This window comes from Branchiostoma floridae, chromosome 7 (genome assembly GCF_000003815.2).
Source record: "Branchiostoma floridae strain S238N-H82 chromosome 7, Bfl_VNyyK, whole genome shotgun sequence".
NCBI classification, from domain to species: domain Eukaryota; kingdom Metazoa; phylum Chordata; class Leptocardii; order Amphioxiformes; family Branchiostomatidae; genus Branchiostoma; species Branchiostoma floridae.
In genome coordinates this window covers 25,584,723-25,610,670 of record NC_049985.1, presented here as the reverse complement: position 1 = coordinate 25,610,670, position 25,948 = coordinate 25,584,723, and the positions used below count along the sequence as shown (strand labels likewise).

The 25,948-nt window shown below is 41.3% G+C and overlaps 1 protein-coding gene across 1 annotated transcript in view; it reads left to right on the top strand.

Moving 5' to 3' along the window:
- LOC118420241 overlaps positions 1 to 25,948 on the top strand; it is a 60,324-nt gene that overhangs the window by 29,461 nt on the left and 4,915 nt on the right. The window contains exon 2 of the mRNA XM_035826961.1: positions 24,145 to 24,484. Within this exon, the coding sequence (XP_035682854.1) occupies positions 24,304 to 24,484 (181 nt within the window). The 5' untranslated portion in view covers positions 24,145 to 24,303. The remainder of the gene's footprint in view (positions 1 to 24,144; positions 24,485 to 25,948) is intronic.

The window sequence follows — 25,948 nt, the reverse complement described above, 5'->3', positions numbered from 1 at the left end:
ATCTGGAGTTGTGATAACACAGAATCTGGCGAGAGAATTTAAAAAACATTCAGGGGAGCCAAAATTTTATTTTGCACGAGTTTATTCAGAGCAGGGCCAAAGACAACCTCTAGGCACTGAACCTCAATCTAAGACCATGTTAATTGATTATATGGATGACATCTACTGTGAATTCGAACCTCAAGCCGATGCGAGCGTGGCAAAACAAATTACCTTCAATATGAAATCTAAGTGGTCCGGAAGGCTGAAGAAATGCTTAGCCACACAGAGTATGGTATATGGTATAGATTCTTTCTTTTTGTTCCTTCACATCTTCTTTTACATTGCATTTGACTTTGGGAGTCTACGACGTCTCAATCCGTTTTCCCTTATTTTTTTTGTAATGTAAGGCATATATCTGCTCATTTTGCAGCTGATTTGTGTAATTTACAGTATAGACGAAAATCCTTTTGTGGGAAACGGCCCAAATTGATCTGCCCGCGGATGTCATCCATATAATAATATCAACATGGCCTAACCTCGATAATCATCACGTAACAAGACCCCAAGGCCACTTGAATGTTACCGGTTACATCATTAGGACGGAGAAAACATCTCCTCTCTTTAAGGCAGAAGCACCATTTCAAGTATTGAATGTTTGCCCTTGCTAATGACAAAGAATTCTTATTTCCTGGCTGTCATGCACAAGTGGTAGTTACTGGTGAAAACGGGTGCTTATGATTTATGAAAATGCTGAAGTGTAACTTTGCTACAGCCACACTGCAAACATAAAATAGATGAACATGTCAGTTATGGTTTCCCCTAGAGGACGTTCTTGCTTCCATCAAAAATTGATAGTCCACAGGACATGAAAGTTCCTTCTTTCTCCCTGTGATGACTGATGCGATTTTGCAATTTTCGAGGCTCTGTAAAGTACCTCCTAATACCCGTAATCTTCGGAGTGCACAACTGCACAGAAGTGACAATGTGCCACAAATCTGAGTCGAAATAAACAGCCCCGTAAATTGTAAGGCACTTAATTGGAAACTCTTGGCATCAACTACGTTAGTAGTGTTTTTCTTTGTTCAAACACATTAAAAGTGTCCAAGTTGAGTCCACATTTTGATTTCCCGATGCAGCACGGAAAGCAGAATATTGTGAGCCCGGCGTAGATAATAGTCAAGTCAAGTCAAGTCAAGTTTATTTGCACACGATTGCGACAGGTACAATGTATGGCAAATAACACGTATCATTAACAATAATCTAACATAACAGAAAATATGGCGATATGTAGTGTATTTCACAGTGTTAGAACACTACTTCTCTTTTGCATAGCATTATATATATATATATATATATATATATATATATATATATATATATATATTGCCTTGGTGGACAGATATGGAGTCGGGACATGATAGAATTAGAAGTACATTGAATATTTCTCTACTTGTTAAAGGTAAATGTTAGATATGACTGGAGTATACCAATCAGGATAATAGGATCGGCCGAGAGCGGTGGCATATGACTGGGACCTAAATAGTGTGAGTTAGACAGTTGGCCGCTTTAGACAGATTCTTAATGCTTATGTCAATGGGAAAAATACAAAAGATTGACAAAAAATTGACCGCTATGACCAGGTGGCTGCAATGCACGGGTGAATGCCAATACAGTTTTGACTTTATAAGGTTTTTATTTAGTCCATGTTGATTCGTCCACGCGCGCATGAATTTTCAAAAGTTCCAAGAAAACGTTTTCAACCATATTGTACAACGTACAAAGGGCATTTGCAATATCAGCACATATATATATATATATGCCATAGATTGCAAAACATCAAAATATCAAATGCTAATGTCATAGAAAGAAACAAAAATGAAGAATCTGTTGTTCCGTATTTGTGTTTAGTCATGTGTTTAACTTTCCTGACCACTTTTCATGATGAGAGTCACATGTTTTTGCCATTTTTTTTCTTAGTACGTTCGCATCAGTTTTTGCATTTCCAGAAGATGCCATCTATATAATCAAATCAAAGGCCTATAGCTCTATACGTACCGAGTAGTAGAATTTCTGGAAAACAGATATGAAACTGAATACACATACATGATATGGAACCTAAAGCAAGTTACCCTTGCTCAGCTATATGACGGTCCTTCCTTTAATCCAGTTCAATCGCTTTGTGCACTTCGCACAGATCATTTTTGATAAGTGTTTGTTTTTAGACCAACACGTCGGGATTGACGCATTTCACACCTGTGAGCTAATCATGTCTGACGTCACGTCACTTCGTTGCTATGACAACGGACGTCCAAAGATTAGATCAAATAACTTGGTGAAGAGCCAGAAGGGGCTAAAAAGAAATTTGTGTGATTATATATACTGATGCAAGTCTTGAAAATCTCGTAAACAACTGCTTGAAGAATCCGGTGTTGGGTGTTTGGGACAGGAACTGTTTTTCATTGGTGTCGCGCAAGACTTTGCTTAGACCACTTCTAGGCATTGAATTACGTTGGCGGTAGATATGGGTGACTATAGGTCATAAGATGCGAGTAAATTCGAAGGTTGTTTTTGAAGGCTACCACATTAGTGCCCCTTTTACTATTCAATTAGTTTCACTTCTACAACTACGGTTAAAACACGTGTCAAGAGACAAGAAAGCTTCGCACGTCAGAAACAGGCTTCGCCTAACAGAATAAAGGACTCAGTCAGGCCTGTCCTTGGTACTGAACCTGCAGCCCTGATAACACAAACTTTGGAGGCCGAATTAACATGTTAAAATACGTGTCAAGAGTACTGAAACAAAAAAGCAACGCACGTCAGAAACTGGGTTCGCCTGACAGAGTGGAAAACCCAGACAGGCCTATCCTTGGTACTGAACCTGCAGTCCTAAAAACACAGACTTTGGAGGTAGAATTAACATGTTAAAACACGTGTCAAGGGTACTGAGACAAGAAAGTAGCGCACGTCAGCAAAAGGCATCGCCTGACAGAACGGAAAACCCAGACAGGCCTATCCTTGGTACTGAACCTGCAGCCCTAAAGCACAGACTTTGGAGGCAGAATTAACCTGTTAAAACAGGTGTCAAGAGACGAGAAAGTCACCTAACAGAAAAGAAAACCCAGACAGGCCTATCCTTGGTACTGAACCTGCAGCCCTAAAGCACAGACTTTGGAGGCAGAATTAACCTGTTAAAACAGGTGTCAAGAGACGAGAAAGTCACCTAACAGAAAAGAAAACCCAGACAGGTCTATCCTTGTTACTGTAGCTGCAGTCCTAATAAGACAAACTTTAGAGGCAGAATTAACATGTTAAAACACGTGTCAAGAGACAAGAAAGTAGCGCACGTCAGAAAATGGCTTCGCCAAACAGAATAGAAATACCAGACAGATCTATCCTTGGTACTGAACCTGCAGTCCTAATAACACAGACTTTGGAGGCAGAATTAACATGTTAAAACGCGTTTCAAGAGTACTGAGACAAGAAAGTAGCGCACGTCAGAAACATGCTTGGCCTGTCCTTGGTACTGAACCTGAAGCCCTAATAACACAGACTTTGGAGGAAGAATTAACATGTTAAAACACGTGTCAAGAGACAAGAAAGCAACGTACGTCAGAAACAGGCTTCGCTTAAAAGAATTGAGGACCCAGACAGTTGAGTACATCCCTGCTGGCGTCAGACCGACACAAGGTCCTCATCAGTAGTCCATTACGATATCTGTAGATGTCGTGGACCTCACAACCGACTTAAGAGTTAAGAGTAACTGTATTTTGTACACTGATGGAATATTCTCTACTAGTTTCGCTACCATTTGTGGCTGTTCTAAGGACTTTCTTAATGCCATGGTCACATTTCTGAACCGGGGCCCGACCGGGTTGTGTTCGGAAGCGAAAAAGTGTTTATCAAGAAGTATGCATTATATGCTCACCACAATTATTTGGACGTTTTGCGTAGTTTGTTGCCATTTATTTATGATACTTTTCGTTCTGAAAAGCTGCCCGGTCGGGCCCGGTTTGTAAATATGACCTAAGCGTTAGTGATGGCTTAGACAGATCTTGAACAGCTAGAAATACCCATGAATTGTCATTATCATATTGCACATCCGTTCCACAACCCGGAACATCGCCAAGGCCATGTTAATTTTATTGTATGAATGACATCGTCTGAGAACCCTCAAACTGATGCGAGCGGGCGAATGAAAAAAAAAAGTTAAGCCGAGCAAAATGTTACTGTACATCATGAAACCTGAGTAGTCATTACTCTCCAAGCAGAGGTTAGGCTCGGGCTGTTTTTTTAACGTTTTTTTAGTCGTTTTGATCGGGCTTTCTATTTTCTCATTTTTCTTGAAGTACGCCAGTTAGGTTTTGACACAGCAAGATATAAGAAAAAATAGAAAAACCGATAAAAACGACTAAAAAAACAGCCGGAGCCTAACCTCTGCTTGGAGAGTAAGTAGTCATGAAGGTTGTCACATGTCATACAAGCAACAACAATGACACAAATGACAGAGAGTATGTTTACACCGGAAAATAGATTCGTCATTTCTGTTCTTTCATATCCTCTTTGACTTAAGAATTAAAAATTTTTTAACTTTCGGTATCTATGTCCATGATTTACATTATGATCAAAAACTTTTTAGTTTATTTTCTGAAACCGCCGAAATTGATTTCACATGGATGACATCCATATAATCAAATCAACATGGTCTAAGAAGCAAACCATGTTTTTGGTAACGATTGATGGATAGAGGTACGCGACTGACCCTCCGCCATCGGGTCTCCGTGTGGATTGAGTTGGCTCGTGTCGGTGTAAAGCCCCTGTCACACCAGCGCCAAACATCGATCCAACGATGTCTGCACGCCCTAAATGACATTTTCAGCAGTAATACGCTCGGTATTTTCTAAGTCTTTGCGATTTAGGGATCGGCCGACATTTGCAGACCAATAAGTCAGTGTGGTAGGGTATTTTTTTTATTTACTTAAGATCCACCGCAAAACAAGGAGCAGCTCGATCGTTTTGGGTTACAATACTGTATTGTCTGATAACCCTTGACTTAAACAGTTTCAGATTGTACCCCATGGGGATGCAGGTCCGTGGAAGCTTATTCCATAGCGATGTAGTTTTAGGAAAGAAGCTCTCAGCGTGGAACTTCCTCCTATTTCCGTGGAAGTGGCAAAACGGGTTCTTGCAGAGAAAGTTCGTATTGTAAGCACAAATGAGTGAAGTTCTGTTAAGCATTTACCATAGAAGTAGCGATAGAATAGCGATAGACTTGCTACATTACGCCTTTGAGACAGGGGTTGCATTTTTAAGTCAGAAATAAATTCGACTCTCGTGCGATTTCGAGATTATTGGCAAAATCCCTGCGATCAACAAATATGGCCGAATCTGTCGACTGTGTTGTTCACCTTGTAGTGTCTAGTGCCACATAGGTCAGAAAGTTTCGTTCCGAGACGGGGGCCGATACCGACTGCCAAGCACATTTGACCCTTTTCTGACGTCACACTTCCGTTCCGGATGTGTGACTTAGGTTTTGTCTTGTATCACGATGTTGACTACCGTCACAAATGAGCTTACATTCAAGTTTCTTTGCTGTTTCTGTCGCAAGTTATAATTTTTACAAAAAGGGACTGCCAGCCCTTTGTTTCCCCTTTAACCTCCTCAAACACGGGGCCCCATTTTACGCCAGGATTTGAACTGGAGGTCTCCAAGCTACCAACTAATTGGAACCAGGAGCTCAACTGTAAACTACCAATTGAGCTACATGGACATCTCAGCAGTCGGCAAGGGTATGGCCTTCAATGTATTTGAAACCACAGTCTCCCAGTTACCAACTAATTGGAACAAGGAGCTGAACTATGTCTTGGAGGCTGCTACCAGTTGAGGTACGGGCACCTTCTTTGATAAGAAATATTCACTACTCTCAGGATCAAGTTAGCGTATGAACTTCATCGGAATTGAAACCGCGGTATCCCAAATACCAACTAATTGGAACTAGGAGAGCACTTGAAAATATGAGGCTTCTACCAGTTGAGCTACAGGAACATCCCATCCATGTGTCCTTGTTGTTTCATTAGCTGGGTCTAATTTTGCAGAGAGAGTTGCTAGCCCCCCTCCCCTTCACCACGCTTGATGCACCTCCTCAAACATAGGACCCCCATTTTACGTCCCAACCGAGATGCCCTTCTCAGGATTTGAACCTGGGGTCTCCAAGATACTGACTAATTGGAACCATGAGCTTAACTGTTGAGCTGTTAAACTTTTATGCTACAGGGGCCTCTCTTGACAAGAAATATACACACTTCAAAAACCCCTAAGCAGACAGTAAGCGTATGGCCTTCCCCGGGTTTGAACCGCGGTTTTCCAATTACCAACTAATTGGAACTAGGAGCTCAAATATGAGGGTGCTACCAGTTGAGCCACAGGGTCATCCCATCCGTCGGTTGTGTGACAGGGGCTTAGCGAGTGTCTCCATCCGTCTCCAGCTCAATCCATCACCGCAACGGGTCGGGCGGGCCACCCGCACTGGGAGCTGCTCTCCCCGCCTTACTTTGTCTTCAACCCGGTCGTAAACAAGACTGGGGAGGTACGAAGAAGACAGTAATTGGTGTTTGACAGCTTGACTCGTCTCTTTGAGTGCAACCCCAACCAACGAGGTCTACTTGAATGACGTCTGTTCATTAGAGGAAGAAAGCTACTTATGGGTTTGGGAATTTCCAGAGAAGCCTTCGCAATTCCTGCTTCTACTATTGGGTTCAGTTAGTGAAGCAATTGAGCAAACCCTTAGTGAGCAATTGAGTTGGTCTCAATCATGATGTTTCTGACTTGCTGAGATGCTATTATAGTTCTACTTGCGTAAACCGTAACCTTGAAGTGAACTTAAGGTCTTGTTACGTGGTAATATTGAGAAAAAAAAGAAAATTTCAGCGATTGCCATCATACATTAAAACAAACTTTGGCTATTGCAGATGTGGCAAGAATTCCAAGATCTCATACCTATGTGAAATATTTAGAATTTTTCCTAAGTCTTGTTTGTTAAATTGTAGTTCATAAAGATTTTGATTAACACGTACCTCTATGGTGAATGTGAATCATATATGGGAAATATAACTGCAGAAACACGACAAATAGACTGAATACAACAATACCCCCCTCCCCCTGTGAATTAGTCGCCTCTTCCATTGACCCCATGACCTGGAATGTCCGTCAGCTGACCAATAAAGTTGATCAATGATTGATTCTACCCACTTTGAATTCCACTACCTGTCACTCCAACAACTCTGATCTTTAGCCCTTCACATCCTGCATTTCATCCTGTGGTAAGACTTTGCACTAACTGCGGAAATACAATACAGTAGAATCCGCTTAATTGCACGGCCTATTTGCCAGTGAATTTTGTGTAATTATCCGGCCGGTGCAATTATGCGAAGCTATCTAGCTGGACCGGCCCGGTTTGGGATTTTGGGATTCCGTACAGTTAACAGAAGTGTGCGTTAATCCGTTGTGCAATTAACTGGCTTCTACTAGTACCTTCTGACGCGAAAGTAAAAATAATCGACGGTAGTACATATACTGGTTCATCTCAATGAGAAAAAAACGGTCTTGGCTCCTGGACTATCAGTCTGGGTACAAAATTTCCAAGTGTTTGTCAATGAGATACCGGCCTTTTAAAGTCTCTCCGATACTGTGCCGTATCTCGTGCATACAAATCGGTTGTTAAGTGTTCGCTTATCGACAATAAGTACCAACGTCTCCACACCATATTGTTCCATGGCGCCTCTAGTCTAAGCACACTTACACAATTTTATCATGTTTTCTCCGTTAGGGGGAACATATTGTTTTTGCTGTTTTTTTTTCTTTCTTTCTTTTTCTGTCAGTACCCAATCAGGGCTTAGGTTAGATATTAGCTATTCTTTACTCGCACACAGTACTATAGGACGAGCTTATTGGTACAGTAATGTGTGCAAGTAGTTTGATGATAGACTACGGGAAAACATTCTGCATTTTCGCGAGAGTGTTTACTTTCTGGTTTTAACATTAAAGTTTAGATTGATGGGCAGATGATCGACGCAAGCCTGACCTAGTCTCGTGTTCTTTCGCGAGATCGAGATTAGGTCATTCTCCGTGATCAAGATGTGCTGTCAGACTTCGGCAATTTGTACCTCACCTTTAAAAACAGTCATTGCTTGAAGAACCTTGGAGTAACTGTATCAATACGTGACTGATGACCCTCTTCAACGATAAAGTTTAGATTGTTTATCGTGCGGAACGCGTATTTTAGAACCTTTGATTTGAGCATGGCAACCCTTATCTCCTTGATACCTGATGGTAATTTTTGGTTGATGCACACGGCTAACCTTACTGATGGGACATTATCATATAGCCATGCGCCTCGGACCAATCAGAAGGCCCCGTTCCACGTTGGTTATTACGCAGTAACATACTGATTCTGGCCAGGCCGGTGTGATCGCTCCTCCTGATTGGTCAGAATGAATCAACACCGGCACCGATGTCGATTTGCATCGACACCGGCACCAGTGTCGATGCAAATCGACACCGGTGCCGATTCATTCTGACCAATCAGAAGGAGCAATACACACAATAAAATAAGGGATATGCGGGCATTGGCCAATCAAAAGGAGCGAATATTTTCTGTGGAAATTTTGGTTTCAAAATGCAATCTGTAATCTCCTTACAAATGTATGTACCAAAGAACAAATGTGAATTTTCAGAAATTCGACAACAGAATTCACACGTATAGTACCAAGGAATCTATGCGTCACACAGGAGTTTGCAAGTTTTGGTAGGCTATATGATAATAACGTTAATGACCCGCCTGTTCCTCGGTGTACATGGTGTCATAACGCCAGGTCCTTTGCTATAACCACCTCATAAAACCACCTCGTTCGCTTCGCTCACTCGGTGGTTTCATTCGGTGGTCATAGCAAAGGACCAGGCGTTATGACTCCATATACACCTCGGGGCGGGTCATTAATCCTTAATTATAGATCAGCGTCTGTGTACCTTAGTGATAGTAGCTTATGTCTGGGATCTAGACAATGTGTCTGGATGTGAACAGCCAGGTGTGTAATTGTCTTGGCACGCGGCATTTATTACAAGCAGATTAAGACGAGTCTTACTAAACTGTCCACTTCTCGAAAAGTTAAGGTCCGTCCTCTCTTTGCTCGGCTTTTGACGGGGGGTCAGTGTCCGCTACATTACTGCCCTTCCCTCCGAGACCTTTGCATTTTCCAGTTTCGCTACACAAAACAAGGTGAGATAGTTATCTGTAAGTGTTCGGGTCGGGCTTTGACATACAGAATATTAGGTAAGATGTGTGTGCCCATAGAGAGCGTGAAAATGAGGTGTAATCTCGCAGTCTGTCTAGTCAACTCCGCCGGCCAATTTCTCCCGCCTTTGTGTGTACCGTAATAGCTAGACACAGCCGACAAAGGTACGCTTCTCTTTCGCTCTAGGGTTGCAGATGTAATGAAAGGAATGGTAATGGACTGGAATAAAAAAAAATCTTGAGGCCAGGTACTGAAGTTCTTGACATTTTAGCGTTGGTTTATGTTTGGTACTTTTTCGAGGTGACTATTGCAGGGTGCAGTCACACGTGCGTGTATACCAAGTCCGTATGAATTCCGCACTGATATTTCTCATACGCAATCGTACGCATCGTGCGTACCGCATACGCATCTCAATCGTTTTGTGCCAGCTTCAAGTACGCGTATTGGGCAGCACTGTATGCCTGCGTACCTAAAGCTTACACAGAACGATTGAGATACATATGAAGTGCCTACGACTGAAAAATGTCAATGCGGACCTCATACGGACATATACTGCGAAGTTCAATCCTCGCGAACTGAAGTTCATTAACAGTATGCCCAAGATCAGTGTGTGTACTTGAGCAACGTCGGAGATTGACTTTGGCGCACATGCCATTGCTTTCTGACTACATGTACATGTACATACGTATTGTAATGTACAGTAACTAAGTACTGGCTTTCATCCAAACAGCTCTTTGACATGCCGTTCAATTTCCCCCATGTCTCTTGCTTTTAAAACTGAAATAAGCTTCAGTATGTTTTTTAAAATGAACGGCAAGAAAATTACCCTCTTACTCCTTGATCCTTGATCTGAGGGTCGAATTGGACATTTGGCTGGTGAAAGATGTTAGTAGTCACTACGTACCGTACGCGAGTCTTTTGTCGGTCTTCCTCACAGTGCAGTTCCAGGAAAAACGAAATAGATTACGTGCATACGTGTGTGAAATAGAAATGAAAAGGGCTATTAAGAATCGGCCGCTTTAAGCTACCCGCCGTACGTGCAATTTGTCCGTACGTTTTTTTGGGAGGACACGTCCGCCACGTATTTCTGAAGACGTTCGGGCTTTACAGGGCAGGCGCGTTGACCGTACTGGCACGTACGGGGGGCGAATCCGCAGCCCGGCGGCACACAAAGTTTTGCCTGCACGTTAAGTTCTACGGTGCGTCGGATTCCCTACGAGTTCGTACGGAGGCGGTAATTACCACTTACGAATCCCAAAAGAGTTGCACGTACGGTGGGTTGTGCCCTTAGCTTAAGATTAGGCCCCGTTCAAACTTGTGCGTACATTGAAGTCGGTGCAAATTGCGTACTAACATTATTTGGGTTTAGGTAAAATTTGAGGAAGAAGACATTTTTCAGTATGATAATCAGGCTGCACATCTGTCAAAGTAAAGAAAACATTCCCTGCAAACTTTACCTAAGTCAGAAAATGTCAATAAACAACTCATATGAACTTTCATAATTGAAGAATTGGTCATCTGAAACGGCATTTTTTTCAAAATTTCAAGTAAATTGCAGTTGGCAAAATGTCGCCAACGCAAACTAGTCACTACACATTTCTTTCTTGACGAATCTCTGTGCATTGGTTCGTGATTCAGTATCAACACTGCGTTTTCCAATGAAGTTATTTTGTGTCTAAGTAATTCGGAACCGAAACTGAAAATGTGACATTTTGTCACTGAAGAGGTTGCGTATTTTACCTGTGTGTCGCACCGAATATTGGCAAAAAATTTGCCGCTATAATTTGTCGCCAACAGGTGCAGTGAGATACTGTAAATGGATTTAAGTTCGCGGAGATTTAATTTCGCGGTAGCAAAAAAAGGACTGTTCGCGGTACCTAGCACCGTGCACTGTACTCTCGTACTACCATGGAAAAATGTTCACGGTGGTTTTAACTTCGCGGTGAATTTGCAACGCGAAAATCGCGAACATAAAACCACCGCGAACATTTCTGCATTTACAGTACCTTCTTTGCCACCTGAACTAAAATATTCCCGTACTTGTCAGCGCTCCAGATAACACTCAAGGCGACGGTTTGTCTAATTACTACCAGACATTTTCACGATGCTATCTGACTATTTACCCTTTGGGAGATCGTCTACACACGACAGGCACTATACTTTCATGATCGCTGTCTCGCTGAGATACCAATAATTGGAATCTCCTTATGAATGTGCTTATCAAAATAGTCTATGAGGCGAAAGCAATAAGAAGGTTTGTTTAGTTCTTGACTTTCGTTCAATAATCCATAGGAATTATTTACCAGTAAAAGTATTGTCAAGTATACGTTTGTGAAGATTATGCATCCAGGAATTTAATTTGATATTCTTAAATCCGTCTATATAACTAGACAGTATTTTCACAGTCACTAATTATATCTTAATATATATATAGTTACCTGACGTTTGTTTACTTATTTAGAGCAAACCTTAGAGCTCCGTTTCTATGAATGTAACATGTTCCGGAAAATTTTTATTTTCTTTCACAGCAAAAAGAAGCGTTTGGTATTTCTGAAAATGTCATCAAGTTGTATAGATTGATATATAATATAATATCGTCTAAACAAAAACAGCTGAACAATACTTTTATACTTTGATACAAAATTGGCCGAAGCTCGTCAATTTCATCGATAAAAAACGCATCTTTTCATGCTAACGGTATAGTCGTCTTTTTAGTCATACTTGTAGGTTTTGCACGATATATCCATTATCAAGTTGATGGTAACACAAATATCTTTTAGGACGCCGCGACGCCGCAGACAAGCCGCAGTCCAGTGAGATATTCTCTCTGGGTCTTTTTTCCACTGCGATATCGATACTGTAAATGCAATTAAGTTCTCGGTGATCTAATTTCGCGATAGCGGGAAAAAGGACTTTTCGCGGTGGTTTTAAGTTCACGGTAGCGCCATTCACTGTAGTCTCTTACTGCCATGGAAAAATGTTTGCGGTGGTTTTAAGTTCGCGTTAAAGCTGCCACCGCAAAAACCGTGAACATATAACCACCGCGAAAGTTTCTGCATTTACGTAATTCCTGAGCGACCCTTGAGGGACCAATTTGAATTTGTGTGGCCCTAGTTTGATTGGACGATCATCCATGATATAAAAGCGTGATTTAACGGACAACAAAACACGCAAAACGTTACTTATTTGTCTGCGAAATTCGTTGAACGACCTGTCAAATCGCTTGTTCCTGCCCATGTGGGCTAAATGCAGCAAATCCCATGATGGGATACTAAAGACTAAGTACTATTACATGTAGTATTACAATTGATAAACAATGCATCTGGAGCTATGCTATCACTATATCTGACGTTTACATGCCTCTTCCCTTTTCTTAAAACATGTGTATACGAACTCACAGAGTTTTTGTTGTACAATGTTGTCTGTGGTTGTCATTATATGTACAAACATGTTGTCGTTGGTTAACTGTTTACATCGTGTATCTACATCGAGAGCACTGGTAAAAGAGTTGCGTATATCATTGTATAAACTTCACTCTGATATAAAATGGACTTAATTTTCTATACGGTTGGAGTTACAAAGTGTACAGAGTCTATTATTCGGAGGAGTCTGGTTGAATCTTCTCACTTCATTTTGTAAGGGATGATTTTAGAAGCAGATTTGGACATACATGTCTTTAGAGATTGTGGCGAACTGTTCCATGCGATAATACCTCTATCTATACGAAAACTTGCGCTTCCCACATTCCATTCTTGTGAAAAGAATGTGTCACCTGTCCGTTCTATCTTCGTGGTGCAGGTGTTTCCAGGACGCTACTTCTCTTCTGTCCCAGTTTGTGGGACATGACGTTCGGCGCCACTTCCCCCGGGGCCCAAAAAAAACAGAGCCTTTCATAACCACTTAGACAGGAGACGCACAGATTCAGATGTTCCTTAATGCTGTTTCGTCTGCCAGAATACATTTTAACAAGATCTCTAATTTTGGAACAGCCTTCTACGCATCTTGTCTGCGTATGCAAGCCCTGGAGGTTTTCCGTAGGACTTCAGGCGTTGTAACTTTGATCATAACACTTTTATTACAACCCGCTGTACTAAACAATAGCCAATAATATAACTGATGACTAAGATAAGCTATACATCTCTGAATAGTACTCCAGCTCAGTGGCTAGTCAGTGGTTCACAGCTGGCAATTGTTATTTGTTCATCTTAGTGGTCATGGGCCCAAGTCGCAAAGCTTAGAGGCCACTTTTTGTCATGTATCTGACGGTTTCTGACCAGTGTCCGGAAGCCTGTTCCAGGTTGTAACTGCTGCGTGAATGAATATTCTACCAGTTGAATGCGTTAAATGTATATTTTTTTAATAGTAGGCTCAAAGCGAATGGGTGCTGATGACTGTTTCTTTATTCCAACGGATACCAGTAGAACTAATAATTTACTGTTTGTTTGTTTGTTTGTGTGGTTTGCATAATCAGTAAACAGCCTTAAGGCGTAACACATCAGTTTTGTACAGTCGGAAGAGATGCGAAAGACAGGATTGTAAGGTTTGATCCACTAACACCGGGAAGGATCCCCATATTCTCTTTTTTTAGATAAGTGCTGTCGGTTTTTTTAATGTGCTCAATGTGTGTATTACCTCAATCAGGGAACCCTCAGTTTAACGTCCCATCCAGGCCGGGAAGTCCCTAACCGAAGCTAGGTACTCATTTTTGCTGCCTCGGTTGAGGAAAAAGGCGTAAGTGCCTATACCGAGGGCACAACATCAGAGGACTACCAGAGATATAAACTGCTCCCCTGGGATATGATTTAATTACAGTGATCATGGCAGACTCGACAGCTCGGCTCCTGACGTGAATATATATGAGAACTCGGCGTGCCGCGAGAGATACATGTCAAGTTTTATAATAGCAATATACTGATTGACGTATTGCCACTGTAATATTGCAAATGTGCAGAGTGCAAAACAAATCAACTGGGTATCTGTATCTGTCTGTATCTGTATCTATATAGCCGGTAAAACCGCCATTCGGCGTAACACACCAGCTTCGCAGTCACGCGGTGCGGCAGCAGCTGGTTATATTACACTGAACGATCCGTCACACCTAACTTTTGCACATCTATCTGCAAGCGTTCTTTAAAACTACCCAGAGAAGATGCCCCTACTGTGCTTGATGACAACGAATTCCAATCTACGATAGTTCTGGGAAAATACGAATTTTTGAACACATCAATCCTAGCTTGGAAACTCTGGTACTTGAAGTCATGGCTGTTTCGTGTTCTTTTTGAGCTGGTATTAGATAGTTATCAGTTGGTACGTCCACCAGCTTATTGGTCATTTGGTACATCATGCAAAGTCTGGACATTTTCCTTCTGTCTTCAAGTGATGTCCACTGTAGATCTGGGTAAATTCTCTTTAAGAGTTAGACGTTTTAGATGGCACACAATATCTGTTGGCGTCTAGTTGGAGTAATGCTTAGGGTGTTTGACCAATCACCAAGAGGTCCTGGGTTCGATTTAGGTAGCATCCACTATATCTTATCTGTTAGCGTCGTGTAGGGGTAATGGTTAGGGTGCAAGGTCCGGAACCAAGAGGTCCTGGGTTCGAACCCGCTGACATGCTGTGGCTTAAGGAAAGGTACTTTAAGCACAAATTTCCTTGTGTCAAGGTGTAAAAATGGACTTTGGTTGGGAGTTAGGGAGGTAAAGGCAATGGGAGGTAATGTTGAGCACTGCCTTTTGATACAGTGCTCTAGACACAGTGGATATCAACCCACTACGGCCTCAAAAAGACTATGGAACTACTTTTATCTTTCATCAGTGTCTTGAAATGAGTTTTGAGTCTTTCATCGATGACTGTAAATGATATTTGAGTGTCTCATTTCCACAGCACTCAATTATGTACCAGTTACACTCATTCTCAGACACTGATGAAACATAGTGGATTCTATCTAAAACGTCCGACTGTTTGAAAGATAGTGGATTCTATCTAAAACGTCCGACTGTTTGAAAGATAGTGGATTCTATCTAAAACGTCCGACTGTTTGAAAGATAGTGGATTCTATCTAAAACGTCCGACTGTTTGAAAGATAGTGGATTCTATCTAAAACGTCCGACTGTTTGAAAGATAGTGGATTCTATCTAAAACGTCCGACTGTTTGAAAGATAGTGGATGCTATCTAAAACGTCTGACTGTTTGAAAGATAGTTGATGCTATCTAAAACGTCTGACTGTTTGAAAGATAGTGGATGCTATCTGAAACGCCTGACTGTTTGAAAGATAGTTGATGCTATCTGAAACGTCTGACTGTTTGAAAGATAGTGAATGCTATCTGAAACGCCTGGCTATTTGAAATATCTGAAACGCCTGACTATTTGAAATATCCGAAACGTCTGACTGTTTGAAAGATAGTGGATGCTATCTAAAACGTCTGACTGTTTGAAAGATAGTTGATGCTATCTGAAACGTCTGACTGTTTGAAAGATAGTGGATGCTATCTGAAACGTCTGACTGTTTGAAAGATAGTGGATGCTATCTGAAACGCCTGAATGTTTGAAAGATATTGGATGCTATCTAAAACGTCTGACTGTTTGAAAGATAGTGGATGCTATCTGAAACGCCTGACTGTGTGAAAGATAGTGGATGCTATCTGAAAAGTCTGGCTGTTTGAAAGATAGTGGATGTCATCTGAAACGTCTGACTGTTTGAAATATAGTGCGTGCCTGACTAGTTTGAAAGATAGTGGATGCTATCTGAAACGTGTGACTGTTTGAAAAATAGTGGAAGCTATATTTCAAACGTCTAACTGTTTGAAAGATAGTGGATGCTATCTGAAACGTCTGACTAAAAGAATATTTGCTTGATTTATCTCTATACCTGGATGTCTAACCGTCATCCACATAGAGACTCGTACGATGATGGATCTAGAATTGGAGTTTCATTGCGAGAAATATGGGAAGTGTTGTACCCGGCGGGAAAACATAACGCCCACGAGTCATTATAAGGACTTCCTGGGATAGAAGGGGGTCGCTTCCCGAGAGGGTCTCATACCATGTTGTTAATGTCGACTACATGTATATTCTGATACGGTACGGGTGTACAGAAGGTAAGAAATTGTGTGAAATAGAACGAAATGAAATGTACAGAAAGTGTGAAATGAAACAAAATAGAACGCTAGAAGTTAAGGTTTCTTCATATTCTACTTCAATTTGCTTCATATTCTGTTCCATTTCGTTCAATTTTGCCCTATTTCGTCCAATTTAGATACATTTAATACTTGCTGTAGACCGCCTGACTGTGTACCATTGGGGCCTGTCCACTGCTTTACGATCCAAATTAATGCAAGAGGCGAGGGCGACAAAAACAAGATGGTTAAAAAAAAGATGGCTTGATTTTCAAAATAGACACCATACCTTAGTCCATCTTGTATTTTTATGTAGCCGTGTTCTCATTCAATGTAATCGTTTTATATCCATATTTTACTGATTTTATTAATTTGAGAGGACGGCTTCTTAAAACCCTTTGTAGTTCTGCGCCCAGCATATGTTGGGAAGCATATGTTGGTACTGTTTTCACCATGCTACTTTTTTACGTACCTTCCAAATAACCCTATAAAGTTATGCATCATTACAAAGCTTAAGGTCTCTACTTAAAGAAATGTAGCATAGTGAAAACAGTACCCCTACTTTCCAAAGGGTCTAAAAGGTCTAGAATTGAGAAAATGCATTGTGAAAATTTGCCAGCACCACAAGGGTAAAACGAATTTGGCTTGTTGCCCAGTAAACAAATGCGGATGAAATAACGAATAGATGTAATGTTTTAATAAAGACGTATGTTTTAATTATCAAAAAACGTCAATACCAGCGTTATATTGCCTTCAAACCTGGCGCCTATATAAAAATAATTTTTGTTTCGCCACATGAATCTGTATAAGTTAATCAATAGTCTGTCGTAAGAAACCGTGTTCCAGCTCCAAGAATCCGTTTTCATGCAGGATGCTTTTTAAAGCGCTCGATAGATAAGACGTTTTAGAGTTTCTATCGACCGGCAGTTTCTCCAAAACGAATTTCGGGAGCCATTTGGAAAAGTAGTTTTTAGCCATTTATAGACGAACTACGTATTTCAAGATAGCCTTAAGTGAAAATGACTGCTTACTTAAAGTGGGGATGTTAAGCTGGAAGTGGGGCCTGTTGGGGCTTTGGCCCAGAAGCCAAAGGTCCTAGGGTTCAAAACCTGTAATGCTACGAATCTTGTGTCCTTTTGGAAGGCACTGTACATGACTTTTCTCACTTCACTCAAGTGTACAAATTAGTACCTGGCTTCAGTTGAGGAGGTTAAAGGCAGTGGAAGGAGAGGGATGGGCTCCACCTCCCTGTATATTGCCCTTAGATATAGTGGATAACAACCCACTGTCCCAAAGGCCTTAACAAAAAAAATTAAAAAGGCTATGGGACAAGCTTTACCCACCTTTGCATGAAGGTAACTGGGGGAGGGGGGCACAAATGACTAAAGGAAAGCTCTGCTAGGCTGGCGGGCTTTATCTTATTTATCATTTCTTGAAAGATATACAAGATTAGTACATTGTTTTCAACATTTTTAAAATATGTCCCGATGGACTGCCGGATACCAGGGGTACCGCACGGTTTTTAACGTTAAGGTCACGGCGTATAGTTTTTTGCTGGGCCCTGGGTTGATTATAACTCCTCCGAGTTAAAAAAAAATCCGTGCCACAAAATAGCCCTATAGCCACAGGTGTCCCCAATGGGGCCATATAGGGGTCATATATATACCTAAAATTGCAGTAAAAACAGCCTGTAAACTACCCGGAGGAGCCCTTTTACAAATGAGACAGAAGTATCAGCAGACTGGATGAGTTTGGTTTTTGTCCTAATGACATGTTAGTTCTATTGCTCTCGATGTCTATTACACTCGGTTCTGATTTGCTATTAGACAAAGACAAACTCGTAGAGTTAGTCTTAGAACGTAAATGAGCCATGGTGGTGATTTGGAGCTCAGCCGACAGAGTGCATATGAGGACAGCCTTTCCCTGTTCACAGAAACACATAAACATCTGTACGATTAGGTTGGATGATATGACTGGTAACACTGGTGTTTTCTTGAACCTTTACTATTCTTCATTTCAGGCACTACAGGCCCATATCGGTACATACAATTAAAAACCATGGGACACACACACACATATATATATATATATATAATACAGAGTGGATACAGCCGCGGTGAGATACAATATGATGATGCTAAAATATATATATACAAGATGAAAGCATTCCCGCTTGTAGACAAGATCAACATAGTGTTGCCAGTAGTTACAGAGAGTGAACATGTCGGAATGAATTGTAAGCTTAATGATACCATTGTTCGAGTTGAAGAGGCGAGTGACAAAAGAGTGAGTTAATTTCCTTCTACGGGCATCAAGGGTGACTACTCCCATTGACACAAACATAAGGCTGGCACTCTCGTATCTTCTATATGCAAACAAGATTCTGAAGGCGTTATTGTAAGCAGTTCGTAGTTTACGAATAGTACCCAGAGTGTACTGTGTCCACAGCTGGGCACAATACATAGAAGAACAATACGCATTGAATAAGGTACGCTTAACTTCAGTAAAGAGGAACTAGAACTTTATCTATTCGTGACTGTGTATGTCGTCCTGAGCCTTGATCTGAGCCCCTGAGCATCCGACATGTGATTTTCTATAAACAAAGATAGTACATACTGTAAATGAATTTAAGTTCGCGGGGATTTAATTTCGCGGTGGCGGGAAAAAGGACTTTTCGCGGTGGTTTTAAGTTCGCGGTAGCACCATGCACCGTAGTCTCTTACTGCCATGAAAAATTGTTCGCGGTGGTTTTAAGTTCGCGGCCACCGCGAAAACCGCGAACATTAAACCACCGCGAAAGTTTCTGCATTTACAGTGGTACCTGTACGGTTCAAGATGTGGTCATATGTGGTAGCATGTGGTGTGCAGTGCACCCCTGTTCGAACCTTGGATGTCGGCCAACGTTACGTAGCAGCTGGTGCTATAGATGAAGCGGCAGATGGCATGGTCGCGGATCTCAGATTGTTGGATGTCAAGTTCAATCCTGATTAATTATAGGTTTCAGACTGTTAACTCTATTGGCCAGAGGTCTAAAGACATATACTTTCAAAAGTTCTTAAAAGAAATACATAATGACAACAAAGGCATCAAAGTAAACACCAAGGGGGCCCAAAATTGACCTTGACCTTTGTCTTTCCAACACCTACCAACATACCAAATATTAGTACAATCCATCCACAAGTTCTTGAGTTATGCTGACCACAAATATCCGGAAACACAGACATACAAACACACTCTCACACACACACACACACACACACACACACACACACACACACACACACACACACACACACACACACATATGTGGTACACACACACACACACACACACACACACATATCTGGTACACACACACACACACACACACACACACACATATATCTGGTACACACACACACACACACACACACACACACACACACACACACACGCACACACACATATCTGGTACAAAAAACACCTTCCTAAACTAAAACTGCGTCACGATGTCGTCGTGAATTCGAATAAGATTCTTAATTCATCGCCAAAAAACACCGGTGTACACTCAAACACATCCTGTACTTACCGCTTGATTTCTTAACTAGACAGCCGAAGACACCAAACTGTGAACGAGCAGAGATATTTCAGAGTTGAACGACTTGTTACTGCTTCTTATGTCAGCCGTAAAGTTGGTAGATTTGTGGGGTTACACTCCGTTGACGTAGCTGGCGATAATAAAACGTCTGTTCCTGAACAGACTGACGACTTCATTGGAAACATCTGACAAGTTTATTACTTAGCCGTCGCTCAGTTTATAGACGTCTGCCGAGCAGATGTGAATGGGAAGTCGGGACATCACGACAGAGATGCCGTACAAGAATCTTTCTAAGCTCGCTCACAGTTTCAAGTATGCATGCGCAGCGATAGGTATTGTGGGTAATATGTCAAAGGTGAAGCCCCCTGACATGTAAACAGTTGTCTCGATTATTGTCTCGGTTTGCATAATAATGTCCAGACGCTTTTGTTTATGTCTCAGGGGCCTTCACTTTTGGTACATTACCCACAATTCCACTCACCGCGCATGCGTACTTGGAAGTGTGAATGAGGTTATTGACACAACAGAATCACAGCGACTTTTCAAAGTCTTTTACAACTATGCGTACAGACAACCAAGCGAGTTACCTACTTTGATTATAATGATTAACTACATACCAGTATATGAATAAATTAATATGTTGCCTCAGTTTCACTACTCGTACTAAGATCTAGAGGTGCTTAGATGTATTTGCCTATTTGTACACAGTAAGGGTTATCCCCTCCCAGAATGGCAGTGAATTTATTTATGGGACGGAGTGTTTTGAATTCTTTCCAGCCAGCGGAAAGAAATATGACAGGATTTGTGCGTTTATCATCATATCGTGAACAATCCATGATAAATTGACTTTCTGCAGTACAGACGTGGCTCTGGGCTTTCCTATTACCCTGAGCGGTTCATTTCACCAGACCTGAACGAGACCTCCAATTTGACGATAATTATAAGTCTGTGAAGGGACAACAATCTGTACAGTAACGGTCTGACAGTTTTCTGACAAGTTTCTCGGCTGTTTAGTTCTGCCCCTGTGCTATGGTTTCTCTTGTTGTGGAAAGGAGGAAAGCACTAAACGTAATATCATATATATCATGGGACAATTAAACTGTTCTCCAAATTAAACTGTTCTCCAAATAAAGATAAAGGATGGACTAAAATGTTTGACTGATCTCTTGGTCCTTTTCAGCTATCTGATCCAATTGCTTTGTACACGTAGCTTTATGTATGTATATGCGCATGACGTCATAGGTCAAGGGTTATTTGAAGTTGATATCGCCCATCCACCTCCGTCTTTTTTACGAAAAGTACATTGGTCCCAGGGATGGGGAAGACGCCGTGAAGACAGATGAATGAGAAGGGGGGGTATTTTTGTCTTCTCAGGAGTCCATGTAAATCGTAAAACCAAGTTTTGATAATTAAGAGTGAGGATGTTTTTCGCTCGTTGTGGTTAAAACAATCGAGATACTCCTAGTACCCCGTGATACCCCCGGTACTCCGTCTGTCTTTTTTTTCATGGAGTTGGCGTATGAATGTCGTCTATACGTTAATGCACTTTATGGCTTACTGCGTCAAGAAGTCTTCTCATGAGATTGCAATTGATAGTCCTTCTGTGTTGGTAACGTTAGAAATCGCTAAGTCTCTGTTTCAATGGGATGATTGACGAAGACCAAAGCCCATTGTTGACCAAAAGCAAGTGGGATATCAAAGATACTATGTTGTCAAAAAAGTATCACATAAAAACACATTGCAAAAGTAGTTTTCAAGCTCAACGAAGTATTTCATAAGCGCCCCAGTCGAAATTTGTCCAATAGTTGTTCGGAATATGATATGTTACACCTGGCTGTAATCTATCTGGAGGGTACTCGGGAGGGTTAGTGCTTTATAATACAACTTCTGCCTTGTCCAAGTTCAATATCAAGAGGTCGATACAATTACGTATTGGGATTCAGGAAAATATTACTAGCTGAATTGGAACACTCTCCTCTGGAGTACAGTATGCCTTTACAGTGTAGTTGTCAACGCACTGAATTTGGTAGTCTATCATAAACTATAGGTTTGGAAGTGAAGCTTTTAACGCACACAATTTGATTCCCGCTACCGCGAAATTAAATCCCCGCGAACGTAAATGCATTTACAGTATTAGAAATTGCAGGATATTGTATAACGTTACAGCCGCAAGGCAGCGGTATGGAAAGGGTGGAAGAATACCTACTTCAAGAGACTACAGTTTACATCTGCGTCACAGTCTTCTTTTTGTAATTTTCTGTCTTTTGTAAATTTCCTTCTCTTTCTTGTCTATTTGTCTCCATCTCCCTTGGCGATATTCTACCCTAGAGTTATCTGTAGCAAAATGTTAATGATCAGACTCCATTGAGCGCGGCATAATTACCTCCTGGAACGCTTGTAGCCTCCGCTAGACATTTCTACTACTCTTCGTCTTCGGAGACTTCTAGGAGCACTGGAATTTATATATAATGGTTTATTTTCTTCTTCTCACTTTCCACGGTACAGAATGGTAGGGCCATTAAGACCCTGAATTGCACTACCGCGCTACATTTGTTAAAATCGGAGACAGTTTTAGCACATCAACAGTGCCAGCACATCAGCGAATATTGCACATTTGCGGGTATTGCACACCGTATTTACGTACGTATATTGCACATAATTACTTAACAGTGATAAACTGAGCTAAAAATACAACAAGTTTGACTTCGAAGGTATTGCACTGGATCTGTATCGTTCGGTTCTACAATGGACAGTGTCAAGTCTGTGTGATGAACGAGTCATCCTGCCACTGATATTTACTCGTGAGAGTGGTAGTAGGTGTCTGTACAGAGTTTATCATTATTTTTGGGGGCGGAGCGTTGGTTCGCGATTTTCAACATATGAACTAAAGCGTTTCTACTGCCGGGGCATGGCGAGTCAGCGCTCCCCCCCCCCCCAAAAAAAAAATAACTCCGGAACTCCTAAAAGTCTGCGGAGGAGGCTAGCTTCCTACGGGGATATGGAAAGTAGAGTTCAGTAGAAAATAATTGGATCGAGAGCAAATCCGCGAGAAGGTTATGATTTCTCCTTGCGTGGTCAAATGCTCCCCTATATGATACCCAAATTCTCCTGGTAAAGTACTTTTGGCTAAATTTACAATTTTTCATCCAGCATATACGTCGATAGTTCAAACCCCATTCCATAAAAGCTATTCAATGTATTCCGACCAGTCATTTGACAGAGCATTCGACGAATTTCATCGGTAAAGAAACAACATTTTTATGCTTTGTGTATTTTTAGTTATACTTTTACCTTTTGTATGATATCCCAATAATGAAGCCAAGGGGTACAAACATCCGATTTCGGGCGCAAAGAGGTCGCTGCACGATCACTTTTTAGTGGAGACTATAACGTACTGACGTCATATTCCCTCAGTACCATATGCGAGTTATTTTGTCCACGTAAGGCCACAGCAAGTCCATGTTGTGGATGGCATCCTCTGTAGGCTCCAAATATAATGCTAGAGGGCGACAAAATATGGCTAAACAAATCATAGGTCTAAATTTTCCAGAGACCGTAGAAGTTGTAACAAGAATTGAATCGACAAGATAGTCAACTATCTTATTCCTGTATTCGAGAAGTGACACTATATGGTGTAATCGCCTAATAGTAACGTTATGACTTGCCAAGTTGGCTACTACGCTTCTGCCTCTACCAAACTACTGTAGTTTCACTTCTACAACTAAACGCAATGGTACCTTATACCACCTTTCCACTAAGACGGCGCTGGCGCCGCGCTCTCTCTGCGACCTAAAATTTGACAGATCGCTCAACGAATTGTATGGAAAAGAATTTTTTTCAATTTTTTGTGTTTTGTTGTCTTCTTAGTCACATGCACACTCTTACGTTTTCGTATGATATACCCAGTGTAAAAACGAAGGTTACACATATCCTACTTAGGTCGCAGTGAGAGCGTAGCGCGATCGCCGTCCAGTGGAAAGGGGGTCTTACTACCGTCCCTTCTACAACTATATCAAGGTTACCACACAACAAATCGATATTTTTTGTCATGTTGACCATCTCCGGAAGAAAACAGAAATTTCGTTTTCATTTTTTCATTTTTCGAAAATCAATGCGCGAGGCTTTGACGTCATCCATAAAATTTACCTGCGTTGGCCTGACATCTTTTTTTCCCGTTTCCAGGTGTGTACGTGCGTACGCGTGCCCACAACCGCCGGACGTCGAGCTAAACCTGCCCACTGTGAGCTTCTCCACCTTCGTCTAAAGAAGAGAGAAATTTAAGACGACCAGGAGAGATTTAAAGAGATATCTGTGTAGGACAAGTCGCCATTGTTTGCCAAGATGTATACAAGCGCTGAGACCGAGGAGAGAGATGAATTAGCGGGCGCTGATCGGGAAGAGACGCAGGAGAAGATCACCGTGCCGCCGGGAGTAGAGGAGGCGGGCGCTAACGGGAACGATCCCGACTGTAGCGATGAGGAGGATCCCTGCTGCGGCGTGCACGACAAGAAAAGGAGGAAAGGTAACAATTTCCTTTTTTAAAAAGAAAAACAAACTTGCATTTCGTTCATAGTGTGTTAGAAGATTGGTAGGCCTATGTAGATGTAAAGTATTGAAGATGAAAATGAAATACTGAAATCTATGAAGGCTCAGCCTATTGAAAGAATCGTCAGCTCCTACAAGAAATGATGAAAGGTAAAAGCATCATGAAATTTGTTTGTTTGTTTATCTATTCATCTATTTACACAACAATGAAGAAATGATCATGTAATATCAAAAGAAACATTTGCAGTATTAGGTAAGAAGCTTAATCGTATACTAACACCCCCATGCTTTATACTAATCTAAAATTAATCACAGTATTTATGACATTAGATGAATAAGGATAAAACGATGCATGTAATATATAAGAAGTGTGCTTATGTACTTCGTGATCATTAATTTTAGTTTATCATTGTAGCTACTATATGGTTTAATATCTTCGGTATAATAATTCACAGTCGTACCCAGTTTACACGAGGCGCATCCGGCGTAATCCATTGTCGTCATTTTTTCATGATAGCTGTTGACCGTCAAAACGTGACTTTGAATACCATGAACGCAAAATGTAATCTCAAAAGCTTGTTTAACGACATCCGGCCCTAATATCAAAACTGCTACTCAGAACACGAGTCGCTGTTTGAAGAGGCGCAACACTTGTTGAATGAGCTGGAAGGCCGACGCCATTACCTGTTACACACTTGTTCAAACGTCTTGTTATGTTAATTAGAAAGGCAATATTTTCGAGAAAATGCAGAATGTTTTCTCCGTAGCCTTTTCTCAAGCTACTCGCAACAATACACAGGCATATTAGGCTCGCCCTATAGTATTGCGTGAAAAATTTCATCTACTCGGTTTTTGTCCAGGTCCTTATTCCCTTCGTGAAACGAAGGGTTTGTTTTGAGTGCTGTTTTTTTGTGAGAGGGACGTTTGTCAGCCTGATAACTGGGGAATGCATGGATGGATTGTTTTGATATTTGGTATGTGGGTAGGATTAGACATGACGAAGGAATGGTAGGAATTGCGTTACGGCAGGGCGCTCTAGCGGAGTGTTATTGTACTGCAGCTGAACTTCCGGTTTTGATATTTTTTTCGGGACATGTTTGGGTGATGATTTTTAAGTGGTAGGTAGCTGTGTAAATGAATAGTAAGGTGTGTAAGTTTTGGCCACTTAGGGGTTTTGCTGGGGCGGTGAAAGTCATTCTTGTGTTAGGTTTTGAGAAGGAATTATGGAAGCAGGGGTCGATGGATCGGAATGACTGTAGGTATGCAGATAGCTTAGGTAGTGATGTACATAATTGTATGATTATTATGCAAATTAGGAGGTAATTAGCTGAATGCAATAGGTATGTGTGCAAACCGTTGTAGGGTGCGTGTCTGTGGACAGAAAATCTCGCGAACGGCATGACAGATTGATCTTAGTCCAAACCGTGGGTTATATTAACAG